Source organism: Equus asinus, chromosome 1 (genome assembly GCF_041296235.1).
Source record: "Equus asinus isolate D_3611 breed Donkey chromosome 1, EquAss-T2T_v2, whole genome shotgun sequence".
NCBI lineage: Eukaryota > Metazoa > Chordata > Mammalia > Perissodactyla > Equidae > Equus > Equus asinus.
In genome coordinates, this window is record NC_091790.1 from 196,880,957 (window position 1) to 196,894,397 (window position 13,441).

Genomic DNA, 13,441 nt, shown 5'->3' on the forward strand with positions numbered 1-13,441 from the left:
CTTACCATTCTCTTTTTTCTCACATCTGATCCAAATCTGCAAGAATATCCTATTTTCTCTATTTTCAAAGTATATACACAATATGATCCCTTCTCGTCATGTCGTCTCTTCCACCCTGGTGTCAGTCACCCTCCTCGGGTTACTGCAAAGCCCGCAACAGATTCCTCTGCTTCTACTCTTGCATCCCAGCACTCAGAGCAATTCCTTTAAAACATAACTCAAATCATGTCATTCCTCTGCTCAACCTGCCATTGCTCAGAATAAAACCCGAAGTCTTGGCAATGGCTACCACCTGTTTTCTAACTATACTCTCTGCCTGAAATGCTCTCTTCTCAGATCACCACTTCCTCATCTCCTCCAGTTCTTCATTCAGCACTTGTCACTGCCCCATTTGATACTGCAAACCTTCTCCTTGCCCACGTACTCCTGTTCTCTCTTACTTTGTTAGTTGTTTTTTCCAAAGAACTTATCTTTTTTTAACTTACTTTGCTATTAACTCATTTTTTCATGTCTGTTTCTTACTCTTCCATTGCCCCCAGAATATAAGCCCCTTGAGGGCAGAGCTCTCTGTTGGGTTCACTTATGTAGACAAAGTGTCTGGAGTAGTGCCTGTCTCATAGTAGGCACACAATAAATATCTTCTGAGGGAATCATATCGTCAGCCTTTTGGGTTTCTACTGCTGGACACTGTATTTGTTTCTTCACCCATTTTTCCTTTGAGTGTTCTGCCATTTCCTTGTTGCTGTGTATATTATAGATATTAATCCTTTTCTGTTATAGGCACTGCAAATACATAGCTCCAATCTGTCATCTCTTTGTTAACTTTATTCATGGAACCCTTTGTTGAACAGAAAATCTTTATTTTTATATAGTCTAATTCTCATTTTTGTCCTATGTTTTATGCTTATGAAGTTTTGTTTTTCTAAAAAAAATTTCCTGCATCTGGGTCATGAAATATTCTATTTTTATATTTAATTAAGTTGTCTACTTTTACCTTTCACAGTTATTTCTTTATCCGACATTCACTTTTGCATATGTTGTTAAATATGGATCTAGTGTCACTTTTTTTTCCACATTGTGGTCTGTTTATTAAACAGTCTATTCTGTGCTCATTCATTTGTAGTAAATGTCATGCACATTAAGTTTACCTGTGTATAGCTCTGTCTTTGAACTCTCTTCTTTTCCATCTGTCCATTGTTTGCTCCTGCACCATGCAATTCTGTGATCCTAGTTTTACAAGTCATTCTGGTTTGTACTAAGTCTCCATCTGTCACATGCAGTGTATGCAACAAGATGGGCAAACCCATCTTTCCTTTCAAAGTTATTAAATAGATTTTAGTATAAATAGTCAGCTAGTCTATTTATATTTATTTACTTTATTTATAGTTAGTCTGTAAATAGTCAGGTATTTAGAGAGTAATTTATTCCATATAAATTTATCAGTAATTTTATTAAGTTCCCCAAAAAGTTCACCTGAAATTGTCATTAGATTTGCATTGAATTTGTAGATTCATTTTGAAACACTGACATCTTTATAATACTAAATTGTCTCATCCAAAGCATGAAATGCTTTTGTAGTTATTCAGATAATCTTTAATGTCCTATTTAGAGATTTCACATTGTCTTCATATTTGTTTTAACAAGTATTTGTTAAATACCTAAGACAGGCCAGACACTCTTCTATGTGTTGTGGATACAACAGCGAAAAGCAAACAGAAATCTCTGCCTTCATGGAGATTACATTCCATGTAAGGGAAATAGGCAATAAATAAAAGAAATAAGTAGAATATATACATATATATAGTATGTGAGATGGTGTTAATTGCTATGGAGAAAAATAAAATGGGAAAAGTAGATAAAGAATATTGGGAGGTCTAAAAGTTTTGGCAGAGAGCTCCATAGAGTTCATGTATGCTCTCTGTTAAGAAACTCCTAAATACTTTATAATTTGTGTTGCCATTACAAATAGTGTTTTATTTTATTTTTCTAGTTGGTTATTGCTGGTGTACAGAAATGCTATTGATTTCTGTAAGGTGATCTGGTATCTGCTTCTTTCTTATTAAATGTAATAGATTGTTGAAAAAGTTTTCCTTGATATATAATCATATCATCTGTAAATAGGGATAGTTTTTCTTATAATCTTTGTACATCTTAATCTATTTTCTTTTCTTATATCATAGGCCAGGACTTCTAGGGTCATGTCAAACAGCTGCTATGATAGCAGGTATCCGTTCTTGTTCCTCATCCAAAGGAAAACATCTACAGATACTCCAGTGAGTAGGATGTTTACTGTGACTTTAGGGCATTTAACCTTTACTAAGTTCAGTTTTTGTGAAAGTAGTGTAATAAGATGAGAGAGTGCCTGCCCCAGTATGTTTCAAAGCATATTACAAAGTAACTACCATTAAAACTGTGGTATTGTTGTAAAAAAGACATGCACCAATGAATCAAACTGGAATCCCAAAGAAACTTCTATATATGGGAATTTAGTGTATCATAAATGTATAATTCCAAATCAATTTAGGAAAATATGTACTAATAAATAAGGGATGTTGGGACAAATGGCTATACTAACAGGAAAAAGAATTGTCATCTTTCCTATTTTATGCCGTAGAAAATTAATTCGTAATATCTAAAAGTGAGGAAGTGCATTTTACAAATAAATTTATGTCCATTCCCTGCTAAAATCATACTAAATAATAGTAAAAGGATAAGAATCAAGATAATAAATTCACAAAGTAAAGAGGGCAATAAATAAGAAAAAAGTATTTTATGAGAGGTGCCAATAACATTTTGGAAGCTAGAAAGCAACTTGTTTTTCTCTTCTCTTGTCTAGGCACTGGCATAAAGGGTAAAGTCCAGAGCTCACTCAGGCTCTATTCCACTTCCCCTTCCAACCCCAGTGCACACGTGGATAGCTTGTTCATTGTAGTTAGAAAGTGGGTCTCAGACCATTGGCTGGGAGAAGATGCTGTTGCCACCAGTTCCCAGAATAAACCAGGGAGAAAAAAATCACAAGCCCTTTCCTGGGACAATGCCAGGTGGCTGAGCAGAGGATGAGAGCAGCCTGGTCACTCTCACATGGACAATCTCCCACTCTTGGGGAGGAGAAGGAGGAGTCCGCTGGGCCTCTACAAGTCTCACTGCACGATGCTCACCATCCTCACTAGAGTTTTTTCACACAGGATGGCTATTCTTTCATGAAAGCTTCTGACCAGGGTGTGGAAGGTTGTCTTCCTTAAAGTGAAGGGAAAGGCGAAAGTTCTAAGAAAGTTACGGAATGTGGTGGTAGAATTCCAAACCTGGAGAGCAGCCCAGCAAAGCAGCGTCTGTCTGGGGACTGGCAAAAAGGTCTCCCTGGCCTTGCTCAGATCAGACGAGTACCGCAGAGCATCCACTGGTTCCCTGAGGTGCCTGGCCCTGGCGCTTTCGCTCAAAGGAATGTGGAGATGGATGACTTGGAATGAGGAAGTTGAGATTTAATCCTCACACTTGTAAAGAGGGATAAAAATTCCCACCATCCAAAGGTGGTGTCACTGAAGACTCAGATGTACCTCCCTTGAGAAATGAAAGTTTGGGGAGCTCCTTCCCATGCTCCGGGGACAAGGAATCCAACTTTCACTTGCAACGTTGAAATGTAGGTTAGGGTGCTAGATGCACAAGTGACCAGACAGAGGGGGAGGAAAAATAAAAGAAATCTAATAAACAAACGTAATTGGCCCCTTGGGATTCCATCATTAAAGTTAGAGACAGTTACCTGTTCCAATTGCACTTGCTTCAAATTCCACAGCTTTCCCAGCCCTGCCATCTTTCCAAGGCTCAGGATGGCCTCCTCCACTCTGTAGAGGTGAGTTGTGCATTTTCAGTCTCTCTTCAACAGTTATTTAGCAATTATTAAACCAGGTCCCTGTAATTCATGGCCTCCTCCTATATTCTTCAAGATTAAGAGTATGGTGGCTTGATAGAGTTGTCCTTTAGTAGAAATTGGTCCCAAGGAAATATGATCTGGTTAACAAAATTCGGAAGCCAGAACTTTCCAAGCATTTTAAGAGTTCTCCACCTATGATGGGCCTGAGTCTGCTAATGAGTCAGCCCCAGATTTGCAGTCTTGATCTCTGCTCTTCACGGACTCCTGGAAATAGGGGTGATGTGCCAGGTCTGTGCTGATAAGCCTCCTCTTTGCTGATGCCAGTAGAAAGATGACTCCCTCAGAGACTAGCTTTTCTTTCCATACAGAGTTGCTGTTTGGGAACAAGTCTTTGTGTGTATGTGTGTGTGTGTGTGTGTGTGTGTGTATTTGAGGAAGATTTGCCCTGCACTAACATCCATTGCCAATCCTCCTCTTTTTTTTTTTTTTTTTTTTTTGCTTGAGGAAGGCTAGCCCTGAGCCAACATTGGTGCCAGTCTTCCTCTACTTTGCATGTGGAATGCCTCCACAGCACAGCCAGCAAGTGGTGTACGTCCACGCCTGGGATCTGGGCCCACAAGCTGGGCCTCTGAAGCAGAGCGTGAGGATCTTTAACCGCTCGGTCATGGGCTGGCCCAGGAAACAAGTCTTTAAAGTGACATCCTTGTCTGAAATGCTTCCCATTTTTGGGGCTGGTCAGGAATATAATGTAGCTTCTCTAGGTCCCAACATCTAAATTCACATGACAAATAGGCTGCTTGGTTGGTGCATGTTTTTAAAGTAGTCTTACATTTTCAAGTTTATTTCCATTTGTGTATTGATTTAATAAATCATTGCTATTTTTATTATCGCTAGGTAACTTTGTATATATTCCTCTGGGAGAGGGATAATTTATTAAACTATCTACTTTTTACAGATGTGACAACTGATGTGCTAGGATTTCGGGAGAATATATGCTTTGGCATAAAATAGCAATCCAATGGAAAGGGTCTTTGTAAACGAAAATAAAGTGTTTGAGCAGCATAAAAATGATCCAAAGACACAGATCTGTTGGTAGTAATGATGAAGGCAGGTATTCAGCTGGAAATAAAAATTTCTGTGGGCTGCTCACTGAGACTGGTTCTAGCTTGATGCTCATTCTCTAAGTCTCTGGGGCAAAGAAGGACAACAATCCGACAATGGCACAAAAGGCTAGGAAGGAGCTGAGCAGAGGGGAGAGAGACCCGTGCCCACAGGAGGCAGACTGACCCGGGAGCCCTCAGTTATTCTCCAGCTCAAATCTGTGCCATCTCCCCCACTTCCTCCCTGATCTCTAAGCCTTTTACTCAGTCATTTTTTCTTCATTCCATACCTATCTCCTCTCAAAACTATTGTAAAGGCTCAGAGTAGACAGTGTGGGTTTATGGTCATCTTCACTGTGCTTTGGCGATGCAGAGATGATTCTGGGGCAGTATTTGCTCTTCTTTACAAAGCGGGTTATGACAAAGTGGCTGAAGAACAGAAATTTCACTTGCGTAGAAGTAACTTAGTGCTGGCAAATATGGGCACCTTAGCTAAGTGTTTTGAGTCTTCTACGTTTTGGTGGGAAATTTTCAGTAATATAACTGAAGAAAAATTTGTCCTGAAGATTTGTGTATATGTGTGTGTGTGTGGGAGTGGGCTGGGGGGTGAGAAAGATCTCACTATTCAGATTTTCTGAGGATCCATCAGTTTCCCTGGTAAATCTGTTTGATCAGGGCTTCCATCATCATAGAACCAAATTCTAGAAACTCTTACTTCAAGGAAGGACTAAATATAACACTCTGGGACCAAATACCAAGATAAATAAAATATTGGAAGCCCTGGTGTGCAAAATATTAGATAACTAGCAATATGTAAATTGAGTAAATGTCAAGAAAATGGCCCCTATAAATGTTTATTGCAATTTTCTTTTTTCTCATTTCCATTGTTTCACTTCTTCCTCATTTGGTTTCTTTTTTATTTCCCTTGCTTCTTCATTGTACTCTTTTTTTCTTGGATTTCCTTTCTGGTTTACTTTTTCCTTTCTGACTATTAATTCTCCAACTTTTGACTTTTTTCATAGGTAGATTATTGCTAAGTTCTCTCATTTATTTATTCTTATTTACATCTCAGTATCCTCTCCTCTTCTCCCATTTATCCATTTTGCATAGATTTTTCTTTCAAATGTTTGTCTACCTTTTATTTATTTAAATTTTGGCTAGTTTTGTTTTTTCTTTTGAGAAACACATTTAATGAATACATATAACCAATCTGTGAAGATTGTTTTTTAGATTTGTGAGATGAAATTCACATCACATAAAATTAACCATTTTATAGTGTACAATTCAGGGACATTTAGTATATTCACAGAGCTCTTGTGGTTTTACGATTGTGAGTGTACAGCTAAGCAGGCATGAAAAGAAGTTTGTGAACAACTGGGGCATGAGTGAGTGTGTTTGCGTGGGGGACCCAAGGGGACACTGTGGAAAGCAGTCCTATGACTGTGGGAAGGACTGGCTCTCTTCCCCACCTGTGTAATGATTTCAGCCTAACTACATGGCCACTCAACATTTTACCATCTCCCTTGGTGTGACTGACAAGTGACCTGGAAACATAGCCCTTTTTTTACGTTAGTGTGACAGTAACTATTTACACAAACAGTGGAGGAGATGTTGGCACTATGTATAAGCACTCACCACTACAGAGAAGAGATTCAAGTCCCCCATGGGAGACAGCTCAGCAGGGACAAATCTTCCCAACAAAGTAAGAGTCTCCATCCAGGATCCTTCATCATCCCTCACCTTTTACTTGTTAGGGATGGTCTTTTGGCTAGGCAAAACTATCCCCAGGTTCAAATCTTCTTTTGAAAGCTGATTTTTAAAAATAAGCGCTTCATTTATTTGTTTCTGATATTAGATTATTTTGTTTCCTTGTTGTGCATAAACAGAACCCTTCATTTTTCCTTAGAGGAAGAAGAAAGGACTTCCTGCCACAGATCCACTCTAGGCTGTTGTGCTCATCACCATATCAGACAAAGTGGAAGCGTGGTCACCTTTGCCAGTTTATACAAGAGGCCAGTCAATTACATCCTCCAAGAAGAGAGTCTCCAAACGGGGGAGGTAGGCTGTTTCTCCTCCTTGTCATGTCGCTGATGTGGCCTGAAGGCCAGACTTCAGCTTCACAAGGTGAGTGGGAGGGACCTGTTCTGGTCCACCACCATTCTGCAGTGACTGGGATCCAAAGTAGGAATCAATTATTCCTTTTGACAGGTCTCCTGATGTTTATGTTTGGTGACTCCATAGCCTTTGAACAATGACTATCACTGTGCTGTACACAGGGTCATGCTACGTACAGGAGTAGAGTACTGGATGTGCCCAGGTCATCAGGTAGTCCTGACTCCACCACTATCTAATCTCTTCACCTCTTTTTTCCACCTGCAAAACAGAATTAGCCAAAGTCCAGAGTGTTGTTGTGAAGATACACTATATTATATTATATTACATCACATTACATTACATTACATTACATTATAATATGTTATAGAAATAGATATATAAAGTATTTAGTATAATGCCTGGTACAGAGTAAGGTTCAGCAAATGAAGTCTTAGTTCCTATCAACTGGATACTAAAATGAGTGCACTTATGGTTTTTAATTCTCTTAGTGTTCTTCCCACCCTGGGGAAGTTTTGCATGCTGGCTAGGCAGGAGTGTTTCAGGAGCTTGTTTGTTTTCTTCCCACCATCTGCCACCAGAATGAGAGGCAAGATGGAAGAGATTTCCTAAAACTGAATCTGACCATTCACTGATTCACAGGGCCATTGACTTGGGTAAGTTATTTGAAAGAAATTTTACAAAGAAACAGATTTTACTTTGACTTGAACACATCACTTTTTAAAAACATCAAATATATTTTATTTGAAAATCACAAAATCACTTACACAAGTAATGTGCCACTTGAAAATACACTTGCCTGACTACATTACTGAGCAAAAACAACATGGCTTTAAGGACAAAAGCCCTCCTTTTGGATATGTTTTTGGAGATAGGTAGGAAAATACTAGATGTTTTGTTGTTGTTTGTTTTATTTTTTAGACCTGGTCTTTCTTTAAGTCCTGGTTATAGACGTGTAAACAATGTAAATGAATCTGCCATTATGCATCACTTCACATCCATGCCACCCGTGTGCACACACACACCTGCGGATACACCTTGATGAGCGCCGCATCACAGGTACAGCTACACCCCTGGCAGACAGGACTGAAAGAAGGTTATTTCGAATAAATCCTACACAGAATGTGGGGCAAATCACTGGTATTCCTTTAAAGAGCAGGTCACAATAGAAATACTTCTTGGAAACAATTCATCCCACTTTGGTAAGTTTTATTAAATGTGATTTACATAGTTGGTTAGTTTATTTGATTAAATCCTAACACAAAGCAATAAGCACAAAATACCTATTCCTTCATCATCTAGATTTTAAGCAATTCTTGAAATATATATATATATACACGTATGTGAGAAGGAGAAAATAAAGGAAGGGAAGAAGCAAACACTTCCATGTGGAGAAAACAGATCAAATATTTAGATTTAAAATAGCATCCCTAGAGAGAATAGTTATAATGAATTTTCCAGAAAACTTCCCTGCCTATAAAAATGACCCTAATGACCCCTCAATGCAAATATCTGGAAACTACGAGTGTAGGAAGCCATATGTGGGAACAAAGCAGTTGGATGCGGAAGGATGGATGCTGCATTTAAGCTGTATTTTGCAGTGTGGTCTCTTTAGATTTTGGTGAATCTCTGAAAATGTTGGTGTGTCAGAAGTACATTCACGTAGGCAAATGGAAGCACTGTAAACATTACCAGTCCATATTTTTATCAGGGTTTTCAAGACGAGGAAGTTTTCCAACCAGCATAAAGACAATATTTTTTATTCTAATATCAAACGTGGCAGAACAAAAAGAAATTAATGTACAAATAGCTATAATGCAAAAGAAAATAACAAGGAAGGGAATACAAAAGACTGAAGACTGTGCTGTTGATTTTTAGTCATAAGGCTAAACAACCTGCTAATTTTGAACATTTGGAAAAATATCATTCTTGGTTATAAACTAACTCTTTGTGACGAAGATTTTGAATCCTTCTCTTTTCACACAGTGAAAAATCTTACATTTCTAGGCACTGTGTATTTTTTTTTCCAATCTTGTCACTGGGTATCTTATTATAATTTCCGTGTGGGTGAGTTAGAGTTTGCAGGGGAGGCCTTGAATTGGATATCTGACATTGTTTGATCATTTCCACTAATTTCTATGTGACACTCAATTTCTGAAAGCTCTGTTTTTAATAAATTCCTTGGCATTTTGGCCTTATTCAAAGCAATACTAAGTCCTGGATATTTTATGAGTAACTGTCTGAATATTGCTATCTTTAAGATAACGAGCTATAGTCTGAAGTCCCCCAACCGGCTGTGTTATAAGCGGTGCAGTCTCTAAGAATCATTCTAAAAGTTCTTAGGCTGACATGGGAAGCTTTCGATAAATGCAGCTGTAGTCTGTTGTTCATCTATGGTTATAATATGAACAGTGTAGAAGCCATTGGAATAATGATCTTTCATGTACTGTTACAGGATTGTCTCTAAGACTTCAGGATCTCACCTGTGTATTTCAGTTATGGATCATTTCTTTCCTTCTGTAAGTGAACAAATAGAAAAGAAACTTTGTTTTGAGGTTAAGAAACTACTACTGCCTATGTCATCATATTCTGTAATTAAGACTTGATCTTCTATTCTTCTACCTTCACTGGCGAGGACTGATCAATGTTGTACTAGGAAATAAATGAGCTGTCCCTCCCTTGAAAAAATATTGTTATTAAATAATAACTTGACATGATGAACCGCTTCATTAAATTCCCCTTGGGGGGCATAAGAGATGAGTTTTAGCAGCTCTGTATACCTTCTCTTCATGAAACATCTGATTCTTGAAGTCTCTCTTGGGTTGATCTCACTCAACGGGGCCACTGTTGTGAGAGGTGGAGGGGAAGCCTCCCACTCGACACTCTCAAAGTACAAAGGCAAGTTACAGAAAAGGAATTCCAAATCACTTAGAATAAAAAGTATAAGAATATTATTTACAATATTCAGAGTTTCACGGATACATTCCACTGAGGAGGAGTGAGGCTGAGGTATCTAGGGAGGAAATCCAGTAAACCAAAAGAGGGTAAATGGTACAGAACATCATTCAGAATTCAGACAAATATCTTTCACATGGTGCAAAAACTTTCTCCAGAAAGACAGGAATTAACTCCTCTAATAACTATTAAGTTGAGTAGGATGGTAAGTCTAAATACTTCATTAATCTCCTTCCCTCATTTAAGAGCTGATGTTTGGGAGAAGGAATTATGTTCCAATACATTGAATTCCAAGAATGTAGCTTCTTTTTGCCTTGATTTCCAGCTGCACATCCGGGTCTCACTGAGTTCTTCATCTATGGATATGTTCAAGCAGAGTTTTGGCTGATGATTTGGCTGAGGTGTTCTAGGAGAACTTTAAGCTCAGATGGATAGGTTCTCTATATGGTCCAAAAGCCACCCTTCCAATCCCGAGTTTACATAATTTGTTATTTGACATCTTTAGTTTGCTCCTCAGAAACTCATGGGCCAGGAAAACAAAAGCCAGATATGGGTGAGAGAGTTCATTCTGCTGGGGCTGTCCAGTGATTGGGTGACTCAGGTCTCCCTCTTTGTCCTGATCCTGGCCATGTACGTGGTGACTACTGTGGGAAATGTCCTCATTCTTGCCCTGATCAGACTGGACAGCAGGCTTCATACCCCCATGTACTTCTTCCTTAGTGTTTTATCCTTTGTGGACCTTTGCTATTCAAACAGCTTTGCCCCACAAATGCTGGCCCACTTTCTCTCAGCTCAGAAGTCCATCCCATTCCACAGCTGTGTGCTCCAGCTCTACGTGTCCCTGGCATTGGGTGGGTCTGAGTTCTTCTTGCTGGGAGCCATGGCCTATGACCGCTATGTGGCAGTATGCCACCCACTTCACTACATAGTCATCATGCATGGAGGGCTGTGCCTGGGGCTGGCTGCCGGCTGCTTGGTGGCTGGTTTCATGAATTCACTGATGGAAACAATCATCACCTTCCGGCTTCCTCTGTGTCACAATGTTATCAATCACTTTGCCTGTGAAATCCTAGCAGTGCTACAGCTAGCCTGTGTGGACATCTCCTTCAACAAGATCATGGTGGCCATCTCAGGATTTCTGCTGATCATGCTTCCCTGTTCTCTGGTCCTCTTCTCCTACGGTCGTATCGTTGCTGCCATTCTGCGCATTCGTTCTACTCAGGGACGCCGCAAAGCATTTGGGACTTGTGCCTCCCACCTCACTGTGGTTTGTATGTGCTTTGGGGCAGCCATCTTCACCTACCTGAGGCCACAGTCAGCTTCCTCAATGGAAGAAGAGAAGATGGTTGCTCTATTCTATGCGGTGGTGGCACCTATGTTGAATCCCTTGATCTATAGCTTGAGGAATAAGGAAGTTATGGCTGCTCTCCAGAAAGTTTCGGAGAAATTCAGAGATAAACGGTAAAGACTGTAAGAACTTCTTGCTATCTAAGATCAACACCAAAAAGGAGATCAGATAAGTATAGATGGGACTTCCACACTCACACTAAAGAAGACTATTATGGTCAGATCCTTGCATTTGAATAACGTTTTCCTCCACACGATTGATGAATTTCCTTATGTAGGCCCATACCTGATAACTTACGTGTCAGTTGTCTGTGAGAGGGCCTCTTCTTTGATCATCATCTCTCAGTTATCCAGTGGTGTTTAGACTTCATCTGCCCATTTTTAATTTTATTAGCATGTTCAATGTATAAAGGAATGACCCCGAGCTTCATCAAGCAGACCTGGTTTGTGGAATGAATAGATAGATGAATTCCAGTGATTAGGTCTACTTTTACCTTGTGGAACTGAATGGAGAATGTCTGTTCCTATTGCTACACAGCAATACTCCAGTTGTTTGTGGAACAATCTCATTTCCTCCAGGATAATCAGAAATGGTTTCTTCAACTTTTTCTTTTTTTAATTTTTTTTTAAAGATTGGCACCTGAGCTAACAACTTGCCAATTTTTTTTTTTTTTTGCTTTTTCTCCCCAAATCTCCCCAGTAGATCATTGTATATTTTTAGTTGTGGGTTCTTCTACTTGTGGCATGTGGGATGCTTCCTCAACATGGTCTGATGAGCCATGCCATGCCCATGCCCAGAATCCGAACTGGTGAAAGGCTGGGCTGTTGCAGCGGAGCGCGCGAACTTAACCACTCAGCCACGGGGCCGGCCTCTCAACTTTTCTTAAATAACAGCAATTTTAGAACTTTCAGCACCATTTGTGCTTTAATCTAGAGTGTGATATATTGTCCTGAAATAAATAACATATGACATAATATTTGTTCAGACCAGTATATTGGATCTCATTTGCTTTTCAAGAATCAAATTTGCTTTTAAGATGCAAAATATTTGCGATTTCACTATATTCTTTTTTATTGCAATAAATATATATAAAACATAAAATCTGCCATTTTAGCCATTGTTTTTTCCTTTTGTGAGGGAGACTGGCCCTGAGCTAACATCCATTGCCAATCTTCCTCTTTTTGCTTGAGGAAGATTGTCACCAAGCTAACATCTGTGCCAATCTTCCTGGATTTTATGGGGGACGCCACCACAGCATGGCTTGATGAGCAGTGCTAGGTCTGCACCTGGAATCCAAACCTGCAAAACCCAGGCTGCCAAAGCAGAGTGCGTCAGCTTAACCACTATGCCACTGGGCTGGCCCCAATGTTTTAGCCTTTTTTTTTTAAAGATTGGCACCTGAGCTAACAACTGTTGCCAATATTTTCTTTTTTTTAATTCTTCTCCCCAAAGCCACCCCAGTACCTAGTTGTATATTCTAGTTGTGAGTGCCTCTGGTTGTGCTCTGTGAACACCGCCTCAGCATGGCCTGATGAGCAGTGCCATGTGTGTGCCCAGGATCCAAGCTGGTGAAACGCTGGGCCACTGAAGCAGAGCATGTGAACTTAACCACTTAGCCATGGAGATGGCCCCAGAGCCATTTTTAAGTATACAGTTCAGTGGCATTAATTACATTCACAATGTTGTGCAAACATCACCACTATCTATTTCCAAAATTATCTATCATTGTACTCTTTTATTTGATTAATTTCCCAAGACTTGTTTCCTATAAACTGGTTACAAAGTTTCCACACCCATTGCTCTCTTTTTTTTTAAAACTTAAGTGAAAGTGTATATATTTAGCTCTGCTAATTGTTATTATTGCTTTTCATACATCATACCAACCTGCCAAAATTATTTTGGATTTTGATCCTCCGATTTATTCCATTAGTTTAATTTCTCTATTTCATAGATATAATAAGCATAAAAAGCTATAAAAAGAAATACCAAATAGTATGTACCAATTATATATCACTGCAAACCTACCTCCAGGCAGTAAAGATGGGTCAGAATGTCATT

General features: G+C 39.3%; 1 protein-coding gene across 1 annotated transcript; it reads left to right on the plus strand.

Annotated features, from left to right (window-relative positions):
- Positions 1–10,558: 10,558 nt before the first annotated feature.
- On the plus strand, positions 10,559–11,500 carry LOC106841863 (olfactory receptor-like protein OLF3). The gene has a single exon (XM_014858077.3). The coding sequence runs from the start codon at positions 10,559–10,561 to the stop codon at positions 11,498–11,500; it is 942 nt and encodes a 313-aa protein (XP_014713563.2).
- Positions 11,501–13,441: the final 1,941 nt, after the last annotated feature.